Source organism: Rhagoletis zephyria, unplaced genomic scaffold (genome assembly GCF_001687245.7).
Source record: "Rhagoletis zephyria isolate East Lansing unplaced genomic scaffold, Rhagoletis_zephyria_1.1 Rzeph_scaffold_05039, whole genome shotgun sequence".
Classification (NCBI taxonomy): Eukaryota; Metazoa; Arthropoda; class Insecta; order Diptera; family Tephritidae; genus Rhagoletis; species Rhagoletis zephyria.
In genome coordinates this window covers 17,613-45,509 of record NW_016162122.1, presented here as the reverse complement: position 1 = coordinate 45,509, position 27,897 = coordinate 17,613, and the positions used below count along the sequence as shown (strand labels likewise).

The 27,897-nt window shown below is 36.2% G+C and overlaps 4 protein-coding genes across 4 annotated transcripts; 1 reads left to right on the top strand and 3 right to left on the bottom strand.

Moving 5' to 3' along the window:
* Nucleotides 1–791: 791 nt before the first annotated feature.
* LOC108371519 (acyl-CoA-binding protein homolog) lies at nt 792–1,171 on the bottom strand. Its single transcript, XM_017627098.1, has 2 exons — nt 1,119–1,171; nt 792–1,048 (listed from the first exon to the last, which is right to left on the bottom strand). The coding sequence occupies exons 1-2, from the start codon at nt 1,122–1,124 to the stop codon at nt 803–805; spliced, it is 252 nt and encodes an 83-aa protein (XP_017482587.1). The 5' UTR covers nt 1,125–1,171; the 3' UTR covers nt 792–802.
* Nucleotides 1,172–1,858: 687 nt separating this feature from the next.
* On the bottom strand, nt 1,859–2,458 carry LOC108371517 (acyl-CoA-binding protein-like). The gene is made up of 2 exons (XM_017627097.1): nt 2,427–2,458; nt 1,859–2,364 (listed from the first exon to the last, which is right to left on the bottom strand). Exons 1-2 carry the CDS (start codon nt 2,430–2,432, stop codon nt 2,119–2,121), a joined length of 252 nt encoding a protein of 83 aa, XP_017482586.1. The 5' UTR covers nt 2,433–2,458; the 3' UTR covers nt 1,859–2,118.
* Nucleotides 2,459–6,112: 3,654 nt separating this feature from the next.
* LOC108371516 (FH1/FH2 domain-containing protein 3-like) lies at nt 6,113–16,514 on the top strand. The gene is made up of 10 exons (XM_017627096.1): nt 6,113–6,138; nt 6,427–6,811; nt 6,886–7,032; nt 10,141–10,356; nt 10,510–10,632; nt 10,706–10,861; nt 10,929–11,248; nt 11,315–11,554; nt 11,626–11,852; nt 15,370–16,514. The coding sequence occupies exons 1-10, from the start codon at nt 6,113–6,115 to the stop codon at nt 15,441–15,443; spliced, it is 1,914 nt and encodes a 637-aa protein (XP_017482585.1). The 3' UTR covers nt 15,444–16,514.
* Nucleotides 16,515–18,059: 1,545 nt separating this feature from the next.
* Nucleotides 18,060–23,149, bottom strand: LOC108371515 (uncharacterized). The gene is made up of 7 exons (XM_017627095.1): nt 22,969–23,149; nt 19,287–19,439; nt 19,077–19,212; nt 18,893–19,020; nt 18,547–18,834; nt 18,250–18,477; nt 18,060–18,178 (listed from the first exon to the last, which is right to left on the bottom strand). The coding sequence occupies exons 1-7, from the start codon at nt 23,147–23,149 to the stop codon at nt 18,060–18,062; spliced, it is 1,233 nt and encodes a 410-aa protein (XP_017482584.1).
* Between the last annotated feature and the right edge of the window lie 4,748 nt (nt 23,150–27,897).

The following is a 27,897-nucleotide window of genomic DNA, read 5'->3' as shown; positions in this document are numbered from 1 at the left end:
ATACTTTTCTTGATACTAGTCATGGCATCGAGGGTTATACGGAAAAGCTTTTGGAGCTAAATGTTCGCCAAGATCTATTTAGGACGTAATCGCGTATGTTTTTAAGGTGCCTTTTGTTTTTGATTTGTTATAGTCCAGATGTTGCTTAGAGTACAACAGGTCTGCAGGTTATTCTATCGTATTTTATTTATTCGAATTGCACGCCTATTCTTCTCTTCACCCTTTTCCCCACGAATTGGTTAACGAACACACCATATATTACCGAATATATTTCACTATTCGGTAAAACAGAAGAATGTGTTGTCTAAAGATTCGGCCGTCGAGCTAAAGATCCAACTGCAATCTCTAATTACCTTGGAATTGATCAAAAGTGTAGCTTGGCTATCTGGGATAATGTATGTTTTTTGTATTCTTCAGAGCTTATTTTTATTATTCTACACATCCTTGGATTTTGAACGACCAATTTAATATGAAATTGTCAAAGAAGTGTTCGGCTGATGAATAAATCTGGTAATTCATGTGATTTCCCTTCGAGCAAAAGTGATGTGTCAGATGGGAAATTGATTCTACCAACTTGCAAGTTCTTAATGGCTGCGGCAAGTGTTTTTTTTTTTTGAATAGAAGAGTCGAATAGTACTAGCTTACTCGAAAAACATTCTGATTTCGCTGCACCATATTTTAATTTATCACTTTTCGAATGCCTAGATTAGGAAAAAATATACACCTACATATGTAGTCAGCATACTATTCAAATTAATGTTCTGTTCACTTCTTAAATTACATAAATATTCTATTGTTCGATTTAGGCATATTTGGGTGCATATTTCTCGTAGGTAGCAATATAAGCCTTTTGTGCCTCATCCTTGGACAGACCCTTGTGTTTGTTCCATGCGTCCCACTTGGCTTTGCCTTTCAGATCCAAAGCGCCGGGCCTTTCTACATTAACATCACCAATTGTAGATTGTTTGAAGAGGCCGTAAAATTCCAAGAATTCCTCATCGGTAGGGCGCTTGCTGAAGGCTTTGGCTTTTTCGCAGGCCGCGTTGAACTGTGAATAAGGATAATGTTCAATAATTTTTTATAGCATTGTGTACAAATGTTGCCTTAAAGTTACTCACATCCATGGTGTGTAAAGAGCTCGCTCTGATCCTCTCGGTAACACCTCCAAAATGTTACTAAATTTGACTTCCGTTCATTTATCTACTTTATATGCATAATTGGTTATTTCTGAAGTATTGTACTTACTTATCAACAAAGTTTTCGATAAGCTCTTTTTTATTACTACTCGCAGGGTTTTTTATTTCTTTTGTATTAATTACTTTATAATGACGATGCAAAGTCCCAGAGTATGTATGCATGCAACCTTTGCTCATTGTCGGTTATCAGCTGAATATGTATTGCCAGCCGGTAAGTGTTTCAAACGGTGAATGCAGGTGTGGGCGAAAGTTCGAAAGCCCAAAGCTATATAACGGGTGACTAAATAATACAAAAACTTAAAAATATGCTTGGCAAATCATCTCGTTCTTCCTTTTTCCTTCTCCTTTGAGGTGCATGTCCTGATGTTTTCATACAAATGGAGGAGCCTAAAGTTTAACGCATACTTTAAATAGGGTGTGGTTTTTTTGTGACTAATATTTTCATATCATAAATACCCTCAGAGATTGCCTTTGACGGCCGTGGCTACAAATTGTTTGGTGAAATAAGATTATTATTTTTTCTTCTAATATATGTATTTGTAAGTGTATATTCTTTCAAATGCCGCTGTTTTTTTTTTGCTTTTAGTTGGACTTTCCGAACTCCTTCAGCTGGATTAAATGTTTCTACAAAAGGCTTTTATATTTTTTATAGTTATCCTACTAAAAAATACTACTGTACAGTAAGATTTTCAACTTCCAGGCGAAATCATGTTAGGGATTAAAACATGCCTTGATTAAAGTTTTCTTATAAACTTTTTCATATTACACCAATTCTGCAATTAATCAGGTTGAATAAAAACACACACCCATTTAAACTGGTAAAATAATTTATTTTCACGTTCCACGCACTATAATGAATTACAAAAGCATTTGTTATGTCCACTCAATAGTTCAATGTCATTGAACAAATTTATTTTCCCGCTCAAGCATATTTGGGCGCGTACTTCTGGTAGACAGCAATGTAGGCCGCTTTCGCGTCATCTGCCGACAGACCCTTGTGCTTGCTCCACGCATCAAATTTGGCCTTGGCCTTCAGGTCCAGAGCGCCGGGAGCTGGAATGTTCACATCGCCGACAGTAGCTTGCTTGTACAAACCGTAGAATTCCAAGAATTCGGCATCGGTTGGCTTCTTGGTGAAAGCTTTGGCTTTTTCGCTGGCAGTGTGGAACTGTTGAAAGATTTTAAATGGTTGTTAATCAATAGTTTATTTAATCCGCCAAAAACACTTACATCCATTATGTGCTGTTTAGTGTCTAAGCTCTGAACTGAATGCACAAATTAATGGAACCCTCTTTTTATATTCGAATGCCAGGAGAAATGTATGCAGTTAGCTTTTCGTTAGTACTATAACTAAATCTTATCGCGTTTACTAAGCAGTTGGCATATTTATTTATTATTGACGTGAAGTTTATGTATATTGTATATTATAAGTCTTTGATTTATGCTTAGAAATACTGAATGAAGGATTAGCTTTTAAAATCTACATTGGGTAAAATGCTTATCTATAAAGCGTAACTATATTAATACACTGATTTCCTGAGTAGTGCTGGAATAAAGTAAATATATATGCTTGATTAAAATATATGAATACTTCTCACCGTTGAATGAACTAAACTATCACTCCAGTTAATCAATACAATTTTTTGATTTGTATTAGTTTTTGTGCTTTTTTCCTGGGAAATTAATTTTGATTTTTGCTGTAATGAATTTTTTTCTGTGGGCTCGTGAAACTGAAAAAGTACTTCGTTGACTTACGGTAGACCCTACGAAAGAACTTAAATTTCGCAAAAGAATTTGTGGGGATAAGTTGTATATGCTCAACTCGATGAGTGAAAGGATATATAAATCACTTAAAAATATACCTACTTATTTGAATGCTTATGTTTGATAACAGTATCCAACACTGTTTACTCAACAAACGCTAATAATTATGAAAGAGGATGTCTCCCAGGCCAACTTTGCCGAATATAGTACTAGTCCAGAGGGTCTGAGCTCTTTTTTAAGAGGCGTTACTATTTTAACATTTTGGCCGACATTTAATTACTTACTTTATCGAAAATATTATGTATAAAACGACTAGACTTCTTCAGTAGAATTTGATGAGGAATTTTTTTTTGTAGTGGATTTTTACCATCTTACTTCCACCTTAAAGGGCATTTTTAACCCATTCTCAAAGCAGATAAAATTAAAGGACGTTAAAAAGGTACTTTGAGGTTTAAAATGTTCCACGAAAATTTGAAACAAACAATTTTACAGGGGGTTGCCGAAGATAAAAAACTTGTATAGGTTAGGATAAGTGCATAAGAAAGCTTAGGTCTCATTCCATGTAAAGAACAATACGACATAAATTTTAAAATTCCCTAATTATCTCTATTTCAGTAGCAACCTCTCTTTAAACGAAAACATTTCATTAATATGTTAAAAACATTAAAAAAAGGAATCTGTTATTCTTGTCCCTGCAAACTTTTAATTCATACATAATTACTTTACATCAACTTTAAACGTTTTTTAATATTTCTATGAGGATTTTGGAAAATTAGGTGTTTTGGTGAAAATCACCTTTGAGTGCCCAAAGGTAAAATAGAGTCCTTTTCAATATCTCACCAGTCGCATTCATTCAAGTGATAGTAAGATAGAGCTAAAAAATCCTTTGGCATGTGTTTTAAAGGAATTTTTTACATAAGATATCGTTCTATTTTGAAAAGTATCTTTCGCTGCTGTTGTATTATAATTGACAATTGACCACATTCTGGAGTATAATTTCCCTCCAGTCACAATGGAATGGCGTGTAATTTAAGATAATATTTACACATTTGGCATAGATACATTGCGAACGCCTACACTTATGAGCATTAGGGTGGATAGATTTGTATGGAAGTGAATTTTTAGACCTTCAGTACCGCTTAGGGCGTACTAAACAATTTTTATAAAATTTTGGCTATTCTTTTAGCGAGGGCAGGGCACTAAGGCACAATATTACAATAAGTTTATAGTTTCGAACCTTCTTGGAGTTTAACGATACGCCTCCATTTATTTTCATTTACAACTACGACTATCAAGAAAAATTTACGCCGGTTTGACTAGAGATTTAATTAAACAATTACATTTTTTTACCTTCTATAAATTTCCATATTAAATTAAAACAAGAAATAATAATTTTTCACTAAAATGACTTTAATGGTTTTTATTAATTAACATTCCCTCATCAACTACTTAAACTACATATAAACTTGTAATTACCTACAAATTTATAAAATATATTGATTAGATTTCCATATCATTCAGTCAGTACATATTTCATTCAGGTAGAATATCCATATCACGACTGTTATAAAAATAATTTACATTGAACGAATTTAGTGTAGAGCTGGAAAACTATCGATGGCACTATCGATAGTATCGATGGTTTGCATTTTATTGCCACTATAGACATTATCGATAGTGTCGTTTTCTGGTTATTACTATCGATAGCTGTAGCCGCCATCGATAGTTCTTATGATTATCGATAGTTTCCTCTCGTTAACCAATACTCTATCATTCTAATTTTAAAATTATTGCCGCAAAGGCTTTTTCGTTTTTTTTTTTTCATGTATGGAAGTATGTAAATAAAGCGAAAAAAGTTCATATAAAACTACAACTCTAAACGTAATTACCCATTCATAGCGAAACGATACTATCGATGGTGTATAACCTGAACTATCGAAACTATCGAGTGGGAGTACCATGGATAGTTTTCCAGCTCTAATTTGGAGGCGTATTTCTCATAGGCGGCAATGTAGACCGCCTTCGCGTCCACTTGAGATAAACCTTTATGCTTGTTCCATGCATCAAATTTGGCCTTGGCTTCAGGTCAAGAGCGCCGTGGGCTGGAAGGTTCACATCGCTTTCTTGGTGAAAGCGTTGGCTTTTTTGCAGACGGTGTTAAACTGCAGAAGATTAAAAACTTTAATTTCGAAAAAGAAAAAAATACGATTTGGTATAACTTTCATCCATGGTGTTTAAGTGGTTTTGGAATCTTCGCTCCTCTGCTATAAATAAATTGTTGCAAAGCCACTTTCTTCGGTATTTTATATGCCAATGCAAAAGCTTTTTCTATTGCGAACCTTTAACTTTTTTACAATAATTGAATTTTTATCAGAAAGCACTTGAGATTTACAATTACATATTGTAATCTATAACCGTCAAGACAACCGGTAACTTTTATGACTGTTGGATGTTCTTATGCCTTTATGAACGCTAGTATATATATATATATATGTGCGTTAGTATGTATGCACATATGTGGACTGTGTGGTAAGATAACCCAATGAACAATGTTTTAATTGATAGGCTCATATCAGCAGCGATATATTTATTTCACGCACCTGCCCACCTGGTAATCTACATATTGCTAATCTAACCATTTCTTTTCCACTTTTTACTTAAATAATTCATACATATGTATGTATATAAATTATATTATCAAGCATATATTATTATTTTACACTTATAAAAATTAAAAGCGAAACTGTTAAATCACACAGGCGTTAAAGGGTGCACCAAATCTGAACAAAAAGCCTTTATTTTATACCACGTCTTAGTATTAGAACAGGACCTAGGAATATTTTCATATTTTTGTTGAAATTGAATGTGGCGAAGGGGTTGAGGAAATCACCAAACTGTGTCAGTAGTGTGTTTTGTAATTACATATTTCTAAGTTTACTTTAAAATTGTCTACTAGCAACACTATAGGGACGCTAAAATTTCACAAAAAATGCACAAATGCGGATCTGTACACCATTTACCTAAATAGATTAGGTAATTTTTCTAAGTTATTTTCATATTAAGTAGGCATTGCGAATGAAAAAAAATCTAACTTAAAGGGCTGTCTGCAGCTCTGTGAAAACGAAAAATTCCTAAAAAAGGATGCCCAAGAAATGGTAAAGAAATTTTCGTCCATCAAGTAAAGTAACTGCAGACAGATTTTTAACATGGAATAAAAATGGAAATATCTTGGGAAAATTACTTGATCTAGAAGAACGGTTTAGACATTCGCAATCTACGACCCAATCTTAAGCTCGCGTGTTTCAGCGTTTCTTTTGTCATTTCAAAACTTGAGGGTTTTCCCTGCAGTGTTATTCTTAAGGCACAACACTACCACAACTATTTAGTACCAGGCACTAAGTTATTTTATAAGTTTTGAACTACCAACAAAATCGACCCTCACCTTTCGCTCGCTTCCTTTTTTCAGCTCGTCCAGCCTGGATCAGGACATCAAGAAGGTGGAGCCGAAAAAATCCGAAAATGAGCTACACTGGGAGGAATTGGTACGCAACATGATACGCCCACTCAATCTTTGTGATCTAGACTTCACCGATTTGAATTCGGAAGACGAGAAAGATATGCTCGCGCCGCGTGGTCTTGGCTGTGGTGTACCGCCGCCACCACCACCATTCGCTGGTGGCATACCGCCGCCCATGATGCCACCTATGAGTAGTATGGCCAGCATGGTGCCACCCCCGATGTTCAGCTACAGCGGCTACGGCAGCATGACGAACAGCGCCAACAGCTCCATGAATGGTTCCATGAATGGCGACGTCAGCAATACGAATACCATCAAGAAGAATAAGAAAACGGTTTGTACTACACGCTATACGACTATTTGACTGCTTCAGCAGCATTTTAATTCTTTATTTTTTTTTTGGTTCAGGTGAAATTATTTTGGAAGGAGGTGCGCGAGGATATGATACCCGTTGTGATTGGCAAAACCATTTGGGATGAGTTGCCGCAGGCAAATGTGGACATACAAAAGCTGGAGCATCTGTTCGAGTCCAGAGCCAAAGACCTAATGACCAAGGTGAGTGTGGACTTTTTCAATTACTTACTCCAAAGGTACGAAGTCTTGAGTAACAGCTTGCTAGGGTGAACCTTCGAAATTGATTGCGTGCAACAATTTCGCGGTTCTAGGAGATTTGGTGATTGGTAAAATTGGTATTTGTGTTTATGCTTAAGATTTTGATATGCTTAGACAACTTGCTGATCTCTGATACATTTAATATTTATGTGAATAAATCAATACAACGTTTCTTTTCTGTTTACTCTTCTATGTTTATTTATGTTGAAATGCGAATGCAAAAAAAAAAAACATAAACAAAAAAAAAATATATACAAACCAATACAATGTTATGCCACATGCTACCAACTTAACTTCCTCCTCTTCGTCTCAATGGAATTTTTATGGATATATGTCTGTATGTTGAATACAATGTGTTGAAAATTAAAAACAAACAAAATGCAATGCAATTTCGTTGAAATACACGAAACTAAATTACAAACTAAATTACGAATAACTGAAAAAAAAAATTTTAGGAGGTGAGTGCATTTAATTCTTTGAAGTTATTGGTTTCCGTTTCTAAAATGGTGTTGGAATTAAAAAAAAAAATAAAAACACATTTCCTCTGCATCTCCGCACTGTTCACTCACTCTGCACAAACACTATGTACAACACTGTGTAGAATTATAAATAGGTGTTGTTGTTGATCGGTGATATTATTTATTTATTCAAAAATTACCTGTTTCTTTATGTTTTGCAAAGCAGTCAGTCACAGAATTTACGTAACTAAAATACACAAATGCATCTCACAGTTTATGTTATTAAGCATTTTTTATGTTTGTGTGAATGTATTACTTACCTTTTGGTGCAATTTTGGTTTCATGTTCGTAAGTGTTTCTTTATGTTTTTTGTTGGAAAATTCGTTGTTCTTAAGAATGATTAATTGAACATATGAACATTCATTTGCCACGTACAAACATTCAAGCATATCTACATTTTTTCCACATATCCTTAATATAGGAGGGCCCTATCAAAAATCGTCGCTGAAATACAAAAAGCCGTAACTAAGTAAAAATCCAAAATTCCCGTTTTGATTGATTATGATGTATTTCGTCGAATTATAAGTCCCCACATCTCTTGCCAGGCATGCGATCGTAACAACACTCCGTCTTATGATGTACATAGTTTACTGATTCTCGCTTATGATAACGAGTTTTCACGTAACTGAAGATATTCGCCTTAGTGAAATCGAACCCAAGGATCAAGGAATATAATTTATATACTACTTTCGGAATGACAGATTCCTACTGATTATGCATTTGTAATTTGTGTTTAGGTTGATTTTTTCGTTGAGGTGAGAAGATGATCTATATTGGAACGAATTTCCGTCATCGCTTGTTAAGCTATGTGTGAAGACAAATGGGTTTCGGCCTTGTGCCAGTCTTCAGCGTCTTCGTTATATCAAAACTGCTGTTCCGTGGACGCCGGAATGTAACTTCTAGAAGCTTTAGTTTTAACTAGAAAGCATTCGGTGATAAAATTAGAGAAATGTAGCTCGACATCAGTTTAAAAAAACCGAGACATTTTCAGACTCCAACGAACGATAGTTTTTTTCCGTTGAGGTCACGAAATAATTCTGGTTCTTAGGGAACTGCGGACGAACCTCGATTCCAAGCTACTCCGCCATTTTCGTATACGAGTACCTAGTACTCAAATATGTATGTATATATGTATGTACATAAAAAAGAATTTCAGCTTTTATATAAATAAAGCCTTACCTTATGTATGTGTTTATACTCAAAGAACCATTTAATTTTGGAATTGTTTGTGCATCTGCATATAGACCTTGGACTCACAATTGGATGGTATTGTTAATACAGTGATTAAGAGAATTTATTCAGCCACAATACGGATAACAAAATCATGACCTTAGAGAAATTAGTACTGAATTTATTGGGAAACATGGTCAGTAATGTGAATTGCCACAACAAATTATGGGTTAGGTTATTATGGCAAGTAGCAATCAAGTACGATTTTTATACCAGAGGCCTACAGAGAGTTTGGTTTCAAATTCTTGTAAAGCATTTCTCTCTTTCCTCATTAAAGTTTCCATATGTTTCTTATTCGCTTTAATCTCTACAACTTCTGTAACAGTCGCTTTAGGGAATACCTAACTTTCCGGCCAGAAAGCCAAGAGACTAGTGACCATTAAGGACTACATGGAGTATTGCTAAGTTAGGCTTGGTTTTCGTTACAAATTGGTCTAACTGGACATTGTACGCCATTTGAGGCCAATTGATGAGAATGGAGGCATTTATATGCTACTGCTTATTCATCTTATTGAGGTTGGAAGTCTCTCTTCGCTTGAGCGCACCAACGAATCGTCACAGCCCAGCTCAACGGCGCCCTTTTGCACAGCTTTTATTTACATTAAATTCATTTTGATAAAATTGAATTTCATGCCAATGAAATTCTTATAGCAAATAGTCCCTATTTACTATCTCCACTGACTCGACGTAGGACGTAAATCTGTAGCAGTGATGGCCTACCTCATACAACCACATTTAGGATATGTGTGAATAGTGACTGAAAATCGTACCCAATTTTTATAACAAAAATTGCAGTGAAAAAGGAGTAAGATCTAAGTAAAATTTCAAACAGATGCAACCCTGCGCATAAGTTCGGGCACCGCTTTTCTACACTATGATCGAAAGCTGCGTTAATATGTAATCTCTCTTATTTGATTTCAACTACATAGATTAGTGCCGTATAATTAGACTGGCTTTATTTTGAGCAAATCGAAGGTAATACACAGAGAGACTTCTCTCTCATTTTACTTGAACACAATACCAACATTTCGCTTATAACATTTTTATTTTTTTCGTGAAAAGCTTCAACACACGTTCCATAAATGGTTCGATAAAAATTCTCCTTTAAATTCCAGACTCTCATGCACATGCCTTTAAACTTACTACATATATTTATTTTTAAGTACATACAAATGTATAAAATTTCTTGCCTATGTGTTCCACCCAACTGTCGTTAAACTCCACTATGCGCCTTCATATCTCAACTTAGACTGTGCAAGTTTTGTTTTTGTAATTTTTCTAATACAATAAAAACCCATCGCAGAAACAACAAGAACTGAATAAAAGCAAAGAGATTATCGTATTGGATCATAAACGCTCGAATGCCATAAATATTGCGATGACAAAGTTGCCACCGCCGCGTGCCATTAAAGCGGCGATATTGAAGATGGATGCAACGGTGGTGACGCGCGAAGGCATCGATAAGCTATTGAATATGTTGCCAACGGATGAGGAACGCGGCAAGATACAAGAAGCGCAGGTAATGATAATATTACAAAAATAGATAGGATAGGAAATTTGCTTACAAAAAAAAGTTTCGGAAAAAATATTCCTTTATTTATGTATGTATGCATGTCTAAATTACGCGCACCGTCCTATTTCTTATGTCTTAAAATTAAACTTTTTCTTTTAGATGGCCAATCCAGAGTTGCCTTTGGGCAGCGCCGAGCAATTTCTCCTCACCTTGGCCACCATTTCGGAGTTGGGCGCGAGGCTAAAGCTGTGGGCATTCCGCTTGGATTTCGATAATAGCGAAGTAAGTAAAGTATACAGTTATTTTGAATGCCACAAAAAATTGCAAAAACTCAATAATCCGCTTCGTTCAATAGAAAGAAATTGCGGAACCATTGATGGATCTGAAACAAGGCATCGAAATTCTACGAAATAATCGCACCTTCAAATGCATTCTGTCGACGCTGCTGTCCGTCGGAATATTTTTGAATGGTGCGCCAGTTAAGGGTTTCCAGATCGAGTATTTATCCAAGGTATGTCTGGCTTGCCTTCCCTATGCACCTCCTGTCATTACCTGTTTGCTCTGATTTTTGTCCGCAGGTACCTGAGGTCAAAGACACCGTACATAAGCATTCGTTGCTGCATCATCTCTGCCACATGGTGATGGAGTCGAGTCCGGACACCACCGATCTATACTCGGAAATTGGGCCAATCACGCGCGCCTCTAAGGCTGACTTTTCCGATTTGGCACACAACTTGAGCCAGTTGGAGACTGAATGCAAGGCTTCGTGGGATCGCCTCAAATTGATTGCCAAACACGACTGTCCACCGCAGCTGAAGCAGAAGTTGGTTGACTTCTTGGCGGACTGTGCGGAACGCATTATCATTCTGCAAATCGTGCATCGGCGTGTGATTAACAGGTGTGTTGAGTTTTGAAACTGTTGTTTCCTGTTGTTGGAAAATATTATAAATCCCTTTGCTTGCAGATATCGCAAGTTCCTGCTGTGGCTGGGCGTACCCCAACACAGCGTTGCCGAATCGAAGCCAAACGAATTTTGTCGCATTCTTTCGGAGTTCGCGCTGGAGTACCGCACCACACGTGAGCGCGTGCAACAGCAGCTGGAGAAGAAGGCGAACCATCGCGAACGCAATAAGACGCGTGGCAAGCTCATTATAGATATGGCCAAATTCAAAACCAAAGAGGATCGCGCCGATGCGGAACTGAAGTATGGATTCAATTAGATTTAAAAATAGTCCTAAAAGTCTAATACTCACTTTGTTACTTTTTCCCTTTAAGAGAGTTGCTCGGCACGCCCAGTTCCGACACAGCCGATGGCACATTGACGTGGCGCCGCAGACGCGCCGAGAACTTGCGCTCGCCCATTGCGCGCCAAAGCGAGGAGAACTTCACCGATGGTGATGATGAGATCCTGGAGTCATTGGTAAAGACTGCGACCAAAGCGCCAGGTACACGCACGACGCCGCGCGAACGGAAGCGCACACGCCATGCTGATCGCAAATCATGTAAGTTGGCTGCACACACACACACACACATTACCAATGTACATAAGTATGTAGGTGTAGGGCTCAATAGCGCTGCGTGGATTCTTTTAATAAATTCACAACTCGTTTTTCACCAGAGTATCGGCTGTGGAAACGAGCAATCAAGCAGTAATTCAAAGCCACTTTCAGACAAGTTTTCACTTCAAAGCCCACATGCAATAAATACACACACACAAACACATACATCATTTCCAGTAAAGAAAAAAAACCGAACGTACAAAATTATAAATTTCGGATCCAATGCCGCTAACGGTTTTTGGCTTACCACGTTGAAAATTTTTGATTTTTGCGCAATTTTTTGGGACTATTTTGTGCAACTTTTTTAACAGTGGTGTTGGTAGCTAAAATAGTTTTAGTTTATAGTAAAAAAATGTATTAACCATATATTTTTACAGCTCAACGATTTAACCTGACTTACACATTTTTTTTATTTTTATTAATTTCATATGTCCACAAATAACTATCTCCACTCCAAATTGGGTACTCTCATTGGCTCGCGAATTATCAAATGTTTTCCTTCACTTCATTTATTTGTTAATCTCTTCATTTGAAAATAAATCCCACCTGTCAATGCGCCAACTCGTTAAACCCCGAAACAATCGCAATCGCGTCTATTGCATTGTTGGCTGAAGTGAAGCGGTCGCGTACGCGGGAGGGATTCACAGTTGAACGCGCCCCATCGCCATAGAAAGCGTCTGGCTTTGCATACCGTTAAATTGGCCAATTGGTTAGTGGAATAATTGCGAGCAGTTCTTGGCAAGTTGGCCATTTTTGAAAAGCATGCAAAGTTTTTGATTTTTAAATGCGAATTTTTGAAACTATCATTAATTGTTTTTGAAACCTGCCAGCCGAACTAAACAGAACTGCATGTCTGCATCCGAATGACTTAATAAATGTACCTACTTATGTAAAATGCCCCTCTAAAAACCAAAATATTTGTTCCTACCCATGGATCATTTATCACTGACTTATAAACAGTTAATGTTCGCTTTTGCAATTGGTTTGTATTGCAATTAAAATATAAAAAAATAAGATGTTTGACCAAAACGCCCTCCATACAATAAATAATGATTTACTAATATCCTCATTTGCGCATGAATCCACAAATCTACTAATTTCATACCGAAAATATGAATAGTCAAAACGCAATCCGAAAATTAAATTTTAAGTAAGGAAAACGACTCCCACATCATGTTCTACAGAAAATACAGCACTGCTAAGGGTGTCATATCCACGTTTTAAGTGGAGTTAGAAGGCGATTTTGAAAACAGTATATGTAAATCTCCCCTCAATTTTAATACTTCCGTAGTATATCCTTTGGATATTCTGTGGCAATACTCAAAAGTAATATTGATTTATAACTTAAGAACAACTCAATTCGAAACCTGGTATACAACATTTGCCTAACAAAAGGAGGAATCAGCCAAATATTCACTTATATTTGTGTTAAGTTAATTTATTGCCATGAAAACGTCAATTCAGGGGAAAAAATATTTATGTATACACTTGAAAGTGTATTGAAATTGCTACGCTCGGATGTTATCGAGTATCAGAGAATTTGACAGAGCGTGATTAGTTCAAAGTAGTTCAATCGGAGAAAGCACAGGCCCACTACGATTCCAAGCTGAGGACTTGCCCAAACATGTTTTTAAACCATCATGATTTTCTGACGGATCCCAAAGGCTTTGATGGAGGTTTAACTGTCATAACAATGGTTTGTTTTAATGGAGCAGGGTCAATCATGCGCACCAGCCTCACCGCCATGTCAAGTGCATATGTACGGGGAGTGTTTCCAAAGTTCTAGGATCTAGCTGTAATTTTTATTATTTCATAAAATTTCGTCAATATTACAATGCAGTTTTTCAACATAGTCTCCATTTAACTGAATACATTTATCCCAAGGATAAACTCCCTCGAAGAACTTTTTCGGTGTCCCCTCAATCTACCTATTTATGGCACGTTTAAACTCAGTTAAACTTTCAAGCCCCGGAAGTGTTCTTTCAAATCACAGGGAACAGGTGGTAATCCCTGGGTGTAAGATCAGTACGGAATAAGGTGGGTGCCGAAGCAATTCCAACGTACATCGTACAAAACATCCCTCGTTTTCCTAGCGGTGTGTGGTCTTGCATTATCCTGTTGCGATAATGGATGCTTATGTAACTTTCCAGGCCGTTTTTTGACAAGTGCCTGTCGCAGTGTTCCGCTTAATAATTTCTGATGTTTTCACATCTTCTTTCCACAATAATAAAATTATTGCTCTTTGAGATTTAGCTGCATCTTCTATAGTTCCAAAAAACAGTGCTATGAAATCGCGTCTATATCAGTCGAACACCTAAATCATACTCTATAATATGGCACTAAACAGTTGCATAAACATGTCAAGACTTTTCTGGCACCAATAATTGCCTATAAGTTCTGCGTAATTTAATTATAGCACAATTCCCAGATCTTTGGAAACATCCCTCGCCTATATATCTCAGCCTGCAACACGCTTCAGTAACCTGGCTGTCTAGGCCTCTGTCGAAGACAGTTTCTGCGAGAAGACGCCACATCCTGTTCCTTGGTCCATTTTGGGCTTATATGTGAAGAACGGTATCAATTACTTCCGCGGGAGAAATGGACTTCTATTATAAGTTGCGCTCAAAGTCTAATTCCGCATCCTGAAAATACGATATAATTCTCAGAGTGATTTTAGCTGTGGCGATTTTCACATAGATATTTATAAGTGGATAGTACAGAAGTGCCTTTAACGCTACTAAGGGCGTTGAGCGAGTATAGCGCAAAGATGAAAATAGGTCCAACCACCACTGTAGAATCTTTCCTTTTTGGCATTTCAGCACACAGTTTTGCTTTACTTGACAATTGATCGTTTGTATAATGTGAACAGAACTAGTTCAGTTTTGGAGGGATTAAACGCCCGCGCCTTCTTTTCTACTCACCTTGCTAGATAGATTGCAATGTCTCACTAACCATTGAGGTGGACTTTCCTACAAGCAGAATAACTATTAGGTCATGTGACATGACCCTAATGGCTTTCGGTGTAGTACGAAGCAAAAGTTCGTACTTACTTCTAGATAGAGGGCTTTGGAAACTTGCCAACAAATATCTAAATTACCGACAGATCCTTGCTGAAACTTTGACTTACATTGTGACATGTTTAAAAAAAAAAAAAAAACAGTACCAAGGTAGAAAAGTTTCAATCTACAAAAAGTCGGTCACGGCACTGATTATGCTAAAGCTATCATCATCGCATGGAATATTAGCTAACAAAAATCAGTGCATGGAGAGCCTTCCTAAACTTAATTTAGATCTGACTAATATGGCAATCTTGTTCACTAAAAAAATCGATGCTCGAAAAATTTAGTTGTGTCATTTAACTGCACTTGTGTGTTCATGTCCTAACTGAATCATCACTGCTACCTCCATAAAAATGAATTTCTAGTTCCCCAGCTAATTTCGATTATTTGTTTCGTTTCAGTGCGTCGAACGCTTAAGAACGGTCTAACGGAGGAGGAGAAACAACACGTTGCGGCTTTAATAAAAACCTATTAGCGTTTTAAGTAGTCCTATGTAGTCGTCGACAGACTGTATGTAGCGTCATAGAAAGCAACACTATGAAACAGACTGAGAAGCGTGAAAGAGAAGTTGGAAAAAACACACGATTTTATACCTAGATGATTTTCCTTATTGATTTTATTTTGGACGATCTCAAGCGATACCAGTGAGCAAGTAAAGTGACGGATTGGATAGCAATGAAGTGCCTTGCGGAAAAGAAGAAATTGTAAATCAACGAAAGGAACCAACGCGTCGAATGCGATAGATGAAAAAAAAAATTGAAATTTTGCATATTGAAATATTTGACCCGTGGAGCGTTGAATTTTACAAATAGAACGATAATAACATAGCATGTAAACGTATAGCGTAACACGAAAGTGCCTACTCAGAATATCCCTTTTGGTGTAAATTGAGGAAAGCTGGAAAGCGTTTTTGTGGAGCAAACGGAACGGCAGTTAACGATACTTGCGAAAAGCTTATTTCTTTTACTTAGTTAATACAAAGTATATACAAAATGTATTGTAGTCAAACAACGATATTTTATTATTAGACCTTATCGATTATAAACTTTCTCACATCTCTTCTTATTTTTGTAAAATTATTAATTTTAATTTCTTTCTTTATTTTATTGTGTACACTCGCATGTTAGTTGTTATATTTAAATTAACGAATTTCCCAATCTTATGGGTTCACTTACTTAGTTGGAGGATGGAAAGATGGATTTAGATTAAAATTCTTTAGTTTTTTTTTGTTTCAATTTTGATTTGGTTAAGTAATGTATTCACTCTCTTGTTATCGCGCTTCAATTAACTGAAATTATGTAATATTTATATTGGACATGATCTGAAAATTTTGGTGAAAATCTTAAAACTAAAAATGCGTAAAACAAATAAAGCAAAATATAAAAAAAAAATTGAAAATATTTATATGAAAAAAGTTTGAAAAACAAAAAATTTGCAGTTTGTGCTTTTAATTTATTATTTTGTATTAAGCGTACTTCAATTGCAATTCTAATGATGAATTAGTCTAAAAAAAACCGTAATTTTAATAAAAAAAAAATCGGAAAAAATTGTTGAATTAAAATACCAAAATATACCTATGTTTTCGTTTTTATAAAAGGATGAACTTATAATGAACAGATTGGCGTTTACACATATGTATGTTAGTGTTGGGCCGAACTTCTCCTCCGGTTTGTGGCGTGCGCCTAGATGTGGTTACACAAAGGGAAGGGACCTACAGTTTTTACATATACTTTAAAACCAGGTCCCAGTAGACCAACCGATCCTAAAAGTTTTGTAAGATATACCTTCTTGAATACAGTTAAAGTACTGTTCCCCGAGCATAGATCTGTCTTACTCATTCCTCGTAGCTATAAGCAAATAATTCTTATCGTTGTCAAAATAGAAACCAGCATTATCCTCCTTTCCGATATAGTTATTTCTATTACGATTTCGTAGCATAAATTTGGATAACAATTGTTATTGTTAAGCTCAATTAACAGTAGGCCCAGACAACAACAATTTCGATGGGGTCGAAACAAATGAAGAGCAAATGACGAGCAAATGGGTACGTCAGGCTCTACTAGTAATTGGTTGACGTGCATAGTTCCGAATCTCGTCCCGCAGCCCGTTTCACGACAGCCGGTTTTACGCGTTGGAATGGCTCAGGGTTTATCCAACGAAAAGCTGACATTCCGGCGATCTAGCCCTGGTTAGATAGGATGAGCCTTTTATAACTTTTTGCTTGTCCTCTCCTTCGATTTCCTTACTGTTAGCTGCAATTATGCTAAAAGAAAGTCATACTATATCGTCCACCTACAAGAGCTCTGAGTGGCGAGACAAAACAACTGTGGGCTCGAAACGCTTTGCCCTTTGCTTTGTGAACGTGATGAATCAGCGGACATGTGCTCGTATGTAAGCATCTTCATAAGTACCCGGGTTAAGTACTTTTCTTTCATTTAAAAAAAAATTACTTATAAGGTTACAAAAACGACTAGTCTGGAGCTAAACGGGCGACCACTTAGACTGACATCCATGACACGTAAAATGCTTAATGAAAGTGCCACGATATTTAGTAAAAACAAAGTCGATGAAAAATTGTGGGCACTACCTTTGTTGAAAAAGTGCTGTAGTAGATTGTAGTCTAACTCATCAGGAATCAATCTCGGAAAAATGTTCTCAAGTACAGCATTAAAAATCCGGATGGTTCATGGACTGATACCGAGGAGTAGACTGCTTCTAAACAACAACTTTGTGGGAAAATCAAAAATGAGGAGTCCAGGCGAGTCAGTAGACTTCTTCACTAGGTATAGGGCTGGTATAAATATTTGCACTTAGGTCAGGAATATTTGCTCTTGCAGTAGGATAATGAGCCTTTCATTGGCGTGTTAAGGTCAACAGCCATTTCGTTCCTAAATTCAATACTAGCGAAATCAAGAACATGTCAGATCGGCAAACGATGAATAAGCTTTCCTTATCACGTTTTAGTTTTCTTAGCCTAATATGCCCTCACTAGCTCTTCATTAGATGGAATATTTTTCTTAAATTTATTCAGTAATACAAAACAACTTAAATACGTAGGATACAAATAACACAAACATTCCCAAACTGAACCCTAAAACCCATTTGTGCACGGCTGCTGCACGAAATCCAAACAAAAGCCCCGATTGTCCACATCCGTTGGCGCCTCTACCCCATCCGTATGGAAATACAAACGAAATGGACGCACGCTCGCTAAATTAAAGAAAATGAAAGTACTTAATCACAATCCAAGCCAAAAGACTACTCCGCAGTCGCTCACTTACATTGCACAGTTCGTTGAATGGTGCCCACTTCGGCGCTAAAGGTGCCACCACACACGCGATCTTCACAAGCGGCCAACTGCGGTATGCGATCCACCGAGCGCATACAACCGATCAACAGCCAATCGTTGATGCAGGTATTCTGTGTCACTTGCGTGCCGCCACCCACCATGGAGCCAGTGGGATTGTTCGAGTTGCCGGAGATGGTGAATGAACGCGAGCGATTGTTCTCTTAAAGGGGGGAAGAAAATAAAAGCTTTCGTCTTAACGAGCAACTCCATTTCAGAGGCGCGCACTCACCTGTATCGGGACAAGCGTTGTATTGTATGCTGCAAAAGTTGCGCTCTGCGCGTATGCAAATACTGTAGTCCTGATTGGAGAGCTGTCGCCCAGTTACGGTGTTGAAGTTGAAACTGCGCACACGCCCACTAATGCCGGTGAAGTATTGCAAGCAGCCATGATCGGCGCGACTCAAACTACCGCAATGGATTTGGGTCACACGAATGCGCCAGAGACGCGAAAATGTGCCACTCGTAATGACGGAGAGCACTATGGCGTTGCTTTGTCCCAGCCCTGCGTCTATATACACTACGAAAAAGTATCATTTTTTTTATTGATTCTAAACGCATAAAGGTTTAAAACTCACTATGGTCGCCAGCTGAAGAGCCACAAATTGTGGGAATTGGACTGCCGCCAGAGATGAGCAGTTGATCCTGATTGCAGACGTGATTCAGTGACTCGGGTGGCGCAACGGAGAACATATCCAAATCGAGTCTGGAAAGAAGACAAAGCTTAAGAGAATACATTTTCGTTGTAAAATCACTACCAACCTCAGCTGGCAAACATCTGGATGTATCTTTTGCACTGTCACCTGACAGCTTCCAGTGCCATCATACACATCCGGATGATTTGGATTGACAAAGTAGGTGGAGTTCTGACGTATAATGCCGCCGCATGTTTGTAGAACTAAAATCATAGAAAACATATTTTATGCTTGAAATAAGAATTTTGCTCTTATTGTTAATAAATTTCTTATTTACAAACACAACACAGCCCATAGCCACCAGCGCAAGGTCCTGCTGGTATTCCCGCGCGCAGCACGCAATCCTTGCTTGGTATACAGGTGCCATGCTCCCCAGATGAAGCCGTACAGCTGCCCGGGCCAATAGGAACCATGCTAAAAATCGGTAGAACTGCAAAATTAAAGGAAATTTATAATGAATTTAGTAACATTTATTTTGTAGAATTTTGAAAGCGTAGGAGCTAATCATTTGATCAAAACAAAATTATCTGAATGTGTTAATTTTTTATATGCTTCTTGTCGAAACTAACACAAACAAAGCTTGTAAAAAAATTTACCCGGAAAACCAGGGCTTCGGAGCAAAGGGTTTTTTTCATCACTCCGTTCTAGCTCCGCTCCGATATTTTATTTCGCTCTGAGCTCCGCTCCAGCCCCCAATAAAAATTTGTATTTATTTTTTTATCTATTGATCGCTAACCGCCAAAAAAATTAACCGAATTTTTTTATTATTATTTTTTTTTTCATGTATTTTAATGGTTGATAGATATATGTTTATGATTCCGATAGATTTTGTCTTGTAAAGAAAATGGTAGATATTAATCCAGTCAGCAAAAAACCCGAAAATGTATCCAAAAAAAAGAAAAAAGTTGATGAAATGCGGATTTTTGTCCGTTTACCGATTCCATTTTCGAATACTTTGGCGATGTACAGATAAGCATTGTTTCGAAATGGATACGTTTTCGGCTCTTTTTCTGAAATTTAAATTTCTCGTTCAATACGCTTTCCTTCTGCACTTCACAGATGCTTTTTCATGGTTCCAAAAAAAAAATGAAATAAGACAGCGCCTGAGGGCATTCGAACCCGACACCTTCTGAAAGCTAACAAATACTAGCAGCCTGAACAAATAAAATACAATTAACATCATCATTTTAGAACGTTTTCCGGATACGAAAATGAATGAAAATTTAAGTCGTTTTCTGTTCGTTTCCGGGTAGGACAATCCCAATTTTTTGAACGTTTTTGAGATACGTAATTGAACGAAAATTTTAGAGGTTTTTAATAAAATGAAAATTTATTTAACACGGTTGTTTTCAGTGGCAAAATTTAAAAATTTTGTAAATTTCATTTTCTTTAAGGAACTAAGGAGCAAATGATTGTTTTTTTAGCTCTTTGCTCCTGCTCCGCTCCAGCCAAAATCTTTTGCTCCTTAGCTCCTTTCTCCTTTGGTCCGCTCCGCTCCGAAGCCCTTCGGAAAATAAATCTTTCCCTGCATGGCTTTCTGGTTCCTTATAATCTGTTTTTAGTCTAACCGATAAGCGAATAAAGCAAAGCAGATCGGTGCGTGTCAAAGGACTCGTCTTTTTACATATCTCTTCCAAAAGCTGCACGCCTAATGCAAGCGAAGTTGAAACAGGACCATAAAGTCTGCTCCGCTGTGCTCTTCAAAGACATAAAGAGGAATTGAAAGCATCAGCGTTGTCTGGCTTTCAAAAATTTCTCACGCCCTTATAATTTGTATGAAGCATACCGAAATAACGCGGCAGCAACACTTTGCGGTTGGAAAATCCGATTTTAACAGAGCGTTAGGAAGTGAAGTTGGCTGCATAAAATGACGAAACTGCCATGTTCGTGCTTCACACAAACAAACTGATACTCTTTGTTGCTGTTATTTTTGCGTTTGACATTTGGCGTTAACGCTTGGCGGCAAACAACACTCCGCTCAGCGCTTTTGTTTAGGTATGGCTGTAGTTGTTTTAATTGAGTGATTTTTTGCCGTTGGCATCGAAACTGGGGTGCTATAAATGGTTGCGGGTCATATAATTCTTGGTGAGTACCCCTAATAGCAAAAAAAGTTCACTATCACTGCGGAAATGTTAACTTCTACCTCCCCACATATTTCTCACGACGAAGTCCTTGAAGTCTGTCTTAAACTTGGCTTGAAATATCGAGGCGTATTCGAAAAAGGTAAGAGAAGTTTTGTCCCAATTAAAATTGGTATGGACTCCAAACCTACCTTAATCTCTCCCTTCAGCCATTTCCGCGTCACTTCTTATACACAAAATGATATCAAAACATATTTCGTTTAAGTCCCAGGGTTTGTACAGAAAGCTTTTATAAAGGACATAGCAAGTGTTCTCCTAAGAGCTAATGGAGACGTAGTAAGTTTTCAAGTTGCCGCCCAGGGGCAAATGACAAAGCCGAAAGGCAGTCTAAGAGATTCATAACTTCCGTTGCTTGAACAAGTTCTGAATCTTAGCCAGAAAAACCCAAAGACTCGCACTAGCTGCCAGATTGGACACTGCAGGATGCTATCGCTGCAAGTTGCTCGTAAAGTGCTTACTTTCATAAAGAGGTAAATCTGGATTGATTTTGTAAATGTCTAGGAAAACGGATCTATAGTGCCTGTCATAAATATAGGACACCCAAAAGTTTTTAACATTTACATTTTTATTTTAAATTTTTCCAACTTTTTTTTTTATATATAGTTTATTTCATAACATCGTGCGACAGTAAATTTTACACACGCAAAAAATTAATATGTTCGCGAAGCTATGGGCAAAATATAGTAAAACTGCGTATTTAGTTTTTCTCTCTGACGTCATGATATGATTTTTTTAAAAGGACTTTGAAATTTCAAATATATGATTAGTTCAAACAATTATTGAAAAAATGCAGTGCTATGTAGGCCAACAAATGAAAGAGAAAATTCTGTAGAATTATAAAACATCAAATTTGTTGGTGCATAAGGACGAATGGGTAATAGATCTTCGAATTTTGTTCTCTCCATTTTCAATACTTATTCGTCCTTGTAAACCAAAAGCTGAAATATTTTTAAATTAGACAGAATTTTCTGCTTCATTAAGTATCCACAAATGTTGTTAATCTACATTGCAACTTTTTTTCGAATAATTTTTGAGTCCATCATATTTTTGAAAATCTTGTCGAAAATCGTAAATAACATCAAAAAGTCCTCGCAACACTTTTATATGAATTGCTGTATCCTTTATAAAGATTTCTTTGACTATATCGAGGTTATGAGATCAGAAATCTGACGGTATTCTCACTGATGGAGCTGCTAGATATTAGTTAAGCAAAATTTTGTACATATGTACTATGCAGTATTTACTCATTTCAGGTAACGTCTTTATATTTACAAAAAGGTTTTTTTGCCTACTTTGGCACTCGTAACTGAAAAAAGAGCCAAAATGTAACGATTTCACTAATTGAATCACTTCGTATTTTTAAAGCAAAAATTCCCTTCTGTTTTAACGATAATTTTTAACTATTTTATTTTCATTAGATTAGATCAACTTAATTCCGCTCGAAGTACACATACTTGTATATATAAAAAAGTTTTTACGAGTAGCTCTAAAAGTTCACCGTAACATGACTAGAACAGTACTGACGTGGGTGGTTCTTTCGATGTTGGAAGTTTCAGGGCTTCCACTTCTTTCAGCAATTTTCCGCACCATTTTCTTATATTTAATTCATTTGAGAGGAGTAGAACTTTATTCTATTATTTTATATTTCTTAAATTAAAATTATTCATATTATCACATGTTTCAATTCCGTTTCGAAGTATGTAATTCCTTTTTTTACAACAAATTTCTCTTCAAATATTAAACCACAAAACACAGAAATTGTTTTAATTTTGTGTTTATTTTTAATTATGTTAAAAATTTAATATATCACCAACATACACCTTGAATCGCGTGAAGCAATGGAAGGCAACCATTTGCTGCCGAATAAAATGTCCTTCCACGAACTTCGCTGTGCAACTTTGCACAAACTGGGAGATAGACCAAATGCCAACGAAATGAAAATACCAAACGCAATCTTTATGCTGCTTGTAATCTTGAATCTAATATTTTGTTTAAACATTTTAATTTTGAAATATATTCGTAAGTTTTCTAAGGGATAATCCTCTTCGAGTGGCAACCGGTGACGCACTGACGCGCAAGCGCGGCTATGTACGCAATTTATGTGCCACACACTTTGCTGCCAAGCCCAACAGTTAGTAGTGGGTGCAAGAAAAACAGTTTAATGACCGTCAACGGTGTTGATTATATGAATTTTATAATTGCAGAAAATGCAGAGAGTGAAAGAAAAAACACAAAAAAAAAGTTGGTGGGGTGGTTGATGTTTGTGACAAATCGCTGATGTATGTACAGTAGGGTGGTCCAAATATGCATGTGAAAAAGTAAAGTCGGATTTTGTATGCTCTCGACCTCTAGGATTGTTCTATACAGAAAAAAAATTACCCCTATTTTTTCATCTTGAAATCAAAAACTATATAGAGGTCGCTGAAAGCGCTCAAAGTTTTCCATGTATTTTTATATGGGCAAAAACAAACTTTCGTAGAATTGGCATACAATTCTTGAAAATCAATATTTTTCAATCGGAAAGCTTTGTTTCTCTTCAGGAGATTGCCAATAATAATGCCTAATTTATTCAATTTATTTTTTTAGTAACTATGTTTTACAGGTCCGCAAAGATCCCCAGAAAATGCAAAAAGGGGACCAATAAAAAATCTTTAGTATTAAAATTCCGACTCTACTTTTTTTGGGCCACCCTAACGTTTACATGTCTGTGTAAGTACATACATATGCATGTATGAACGATCTTGGCTAGAAGAGAGTTAAACACATGGCATATTTGTAAAATAATCGACTAATTTGTTGTTGATGTAAGGCATTTAGTTGCGCTACAATTAGCTGGTTGCAGGGAATATACATAAGTACATACATACACACAAATGTACACGGGTGTAAACGTTTAATGCTCACACTTATACTATTATTATCTGAGGTACGTACGTACATATTTACATATTTTTGTTGCGATTATTTTGTATACTCTTGCAGCCTTAGTTGCCAAATGTCGGCGTGAACGGCGTTAAGGAAAATATTAAAGTAATGAAAACGATATTTTTAATATGAATAATCTTCCCTCTTGTCACTCGTCAGTACTTTTTTAAGGAGATCGATGATCAAATTTTCATCAGCTGTGAGCGTTGAATAATTCCAAAACTTCAAAGCAATGGGTAACGTAGTCGTTGGAACAATAGACGCTTTGTTTAAGATTTCTTAGTATCGACATACAAAGGAATATTCATGCATAAATATACGGAGTGGAAAATAAAAATGATTTTTTAATTTATGGCAACCATGGCTATAAAATTCATCATTTGAACTCAATCGCAGATCAACGCAGATACGAAAATTTTTACAGTTTAGTCTGCTTGGCGCGATATTTGTCAATGTCATTTCACTTTAATTCCGGGCCAACTGTCACGGTACCGCACATAACGGAGGTATGTATGTATGTACAGTCAGCGTCAAATGTAAGTGCACACCCTCTTCCAATATAATATTCACAATTATTTTCACGAACAATTTTTATTTATGCAAATATAGTAAATATTCGAGTATTCAGTTTAGTAGCCTATTCAATTTCAGTGCAACGCATGATCAAAATCTATTTTTATATGGAAGAAATGCGCAACACCCTCCACAAAAAAAAAATAAATAAAAAAAAAATCAACGGTAATTTAAACGACTTGAAACTTGCACTATGTTTTACTAAAATTTAATAGGTTACAAAACAGCATAAATACATGAAAATTTTCTAAGATTTCCGAAAAAAAAATTTTTGATTAAAATTTTAATGAACTTTATCTAAAGTGTGGAACTTTGATTTATATGGTTTTCAACGTAGAATGAACTATATTTTTATAAATAGTTAATGCAAAAAATTGTTCATGAAAATAATTGTGAATATTTTTTAAAACAAGGTGTACACTTACATATGACGCAGACTGTATGTATTCACGCGCATGTATGCTCTAGCATTTTATTTACACCTAAATGTAGTATTTTGTCAACAACTGTCTGCAGGATTTCCTGGTGGCAATTATTTTCGCTTCGCAGCAACACCTTTTGCAATTCCCACAATTTTGGCACCCACTGGAGCAATCTCTTTCAGCATAGAATGTAGATAAATAATGGCTTTGGATTAGGTTCACATAAGTGCTAAAATTGTTGCGCTTTACAAATACATACACACGCATGTATGTATGTACCCAATAAACATTTTGGCGAACGTTCGAGAATGACCTTCGTTATCCAATATGAATATCAAACTGAGACCAAACTCATAACCAACATTAGATTTCCAGTGTTCATAGTATACTGGAAATTCACTCGAAAGGGCTTCAAAAAAAATTATAACCATAGTAAAATCCAGCTAATTCTCAAGCGGAAATATAAGACAAACGCTTTCCCTTATTAAAATTTTAATTCGATGCTGTTCTCGATTTCGAATTCATAACGAAGGGAAAATACATTGGATGACGAAGAATGGCCTAGTTCTCGAATCGAATACTAACGTATATCACATTCGTTATCTAAGGTGAGACTCGAAAACAAGATTAGTTTTCCAGTCATTTTCAATTTGTTAATCAAACCCAATGCTTATTGGGTAGCTTTACTCGTTGTTATTTAGTATTCATGTGCTGTAGAGTATATTTTATTAGTTATTACGATATATGTACATATGTATGTATATGTATGTAGGTATGTAGGACAACCAACAGTTAAACCCATTTTTTCGTCAGCTAATAAATTAAAATGTGTGATAAATGCCTCCGTTTTTTTGTAATTTTTTTCTGGGTTACATAAGTTTTTGCTTTGCCCGAATATAGGCCAATGTCAGAGAAGTGAATTGGGTGCTTCACGTCATTATACTTAAATAGTAGTATATAGACCGCAGAGAAATTGGCTGCTGAATTAAATTATCTCAATTGTGCTGTTGTGCTATACTTATACCTACGATGACCATATTTATGGGAGCCGAATACGGAACAAAAAATAATTCTGCAAATTTTTTCCACAACAGCTTACAGATCTCAAAACCTTCTCCAATGATCCTAGTTGTATTAGCCCTGAAACAGTATCCTTATAGTAACATTACAAATTTGTAGGATAATTTTCTCGAGATTTTCACCCCGTAAAATTTGTTTAAAAAAATCGTTAAATTTTAGTATAATAAAGTGTAATTTTAAGTCGCAAAGGAATTAATTTTTTTTTTATTCACGGTGTTACGCATTTTTTTCATACAAAGTAAATATGTTCGACCATTTTTATTTGAAAGGGAAGCAAATGAGCAGCACTTCTCACTTGCCACCAAATTTTTTTGTAAAGATTCTAATTAAAAAGTTTGAAATTTTCGGAGAAACATTTCAGAATTAGTTTTTGTAGTTTTTTGCGCAAAGTTGGAAATTTGGTATTATATGGTTTTTGTTAGGAAAAGAGCTTTACATTCATAAAATAAATAATAAACATTAAATAAACTAAGGAAAAATAGCCAAAGCTCACTGTATGTATTCCTCTATTCGAATCACAGGCATTTCGATTAGAAAATAATAACTGTTTATGGAGAAAATTACGATCATATACCAACATCACTTAAAACTCGTTAATAGGAATGGCATTTTAATGAGTTGTTAAGGCGTCGAAACACCAAATACGGGTCAAATACAGGATATTAAAAGAAATACCGAACATTTGGCGTCCCGTATAAAATAAATAAACTACCAGGACAATGTGTCAAAAAAGAGAACTGTCCCGTATAATACAGGACGGATGGTGACTGTACCTATACCCTTGTGCTCAACCATCGGCGTAGCTAGAATGAAATTTAGGGGGAGACTCGACACTATTAAGCTAACATGTCAGGTTACCATTTTTTATATATATGGGGTAAACTTGAACATTACGGTGGGAGGGCCGAGCACTCCTGCCCCTACCTGGCTACGCCCATGTGCTCAACTGATTAAGCCAGCAAGATTTTTTACCAATTTTGGCTATTTTTCTGTATACAAGTTTAGCTCATTACCCTAGTTTACATTACAAATTAAAAAAGTAAAAAAAAAATATTTTCTAGGCTAACTTTGGATCGCTGAGAACGAACATAATACCAATTTTTAAAGAAGCGTTTTTAGATTTTTTCGGAAAATGTGTTTTTTGGGTACATACTTTTCGCAATTATTCGTCAATATCTCTTGAAAAACGCATCTAATCGAAGCTGAAGGCAGAGAGCGATGAGCAAGATGAAAGATTCCATCAGGTTATCGCAGCATTTGAAAAACGATAGAAAGACTTTTGGAACGAAGGCATGATGGGTGATTAATGCTGGCTACAAATTCGAGAAGAATCTACCCCACACAAACGAAAAAAATAAAGGGGAAAGGCCTATTTTCGACCAAGAGTGTGATTGTGTGAAAAATACAAGGTTACAATTTTTACTCAGTGCTCTTAAACATTTACATTTCTTATCAAACAAAATTATAAAAAAAAAAAATTTATCAAAAATAACAATAACAAGTAAGAAAGTCTAAGTTCGGGCGGAGCCGAACATTAAATACCCGGCACAAGTATTAAAAATATGTTTTTTCACCTTTCCGAAACCTTCCGCTAGATGGTAAGCCGGGGTGTATCAATTTTGAGTAAATTAGCGTCCTTCAATTTCGAAATATTGAAGTTTCAAGCATTTCTGAAATTTACCGTTATATGAGAAGCGGCCGTTATTTTAGTCCGATTTCAATAATTTTCAACGTTTTGCTTATATGT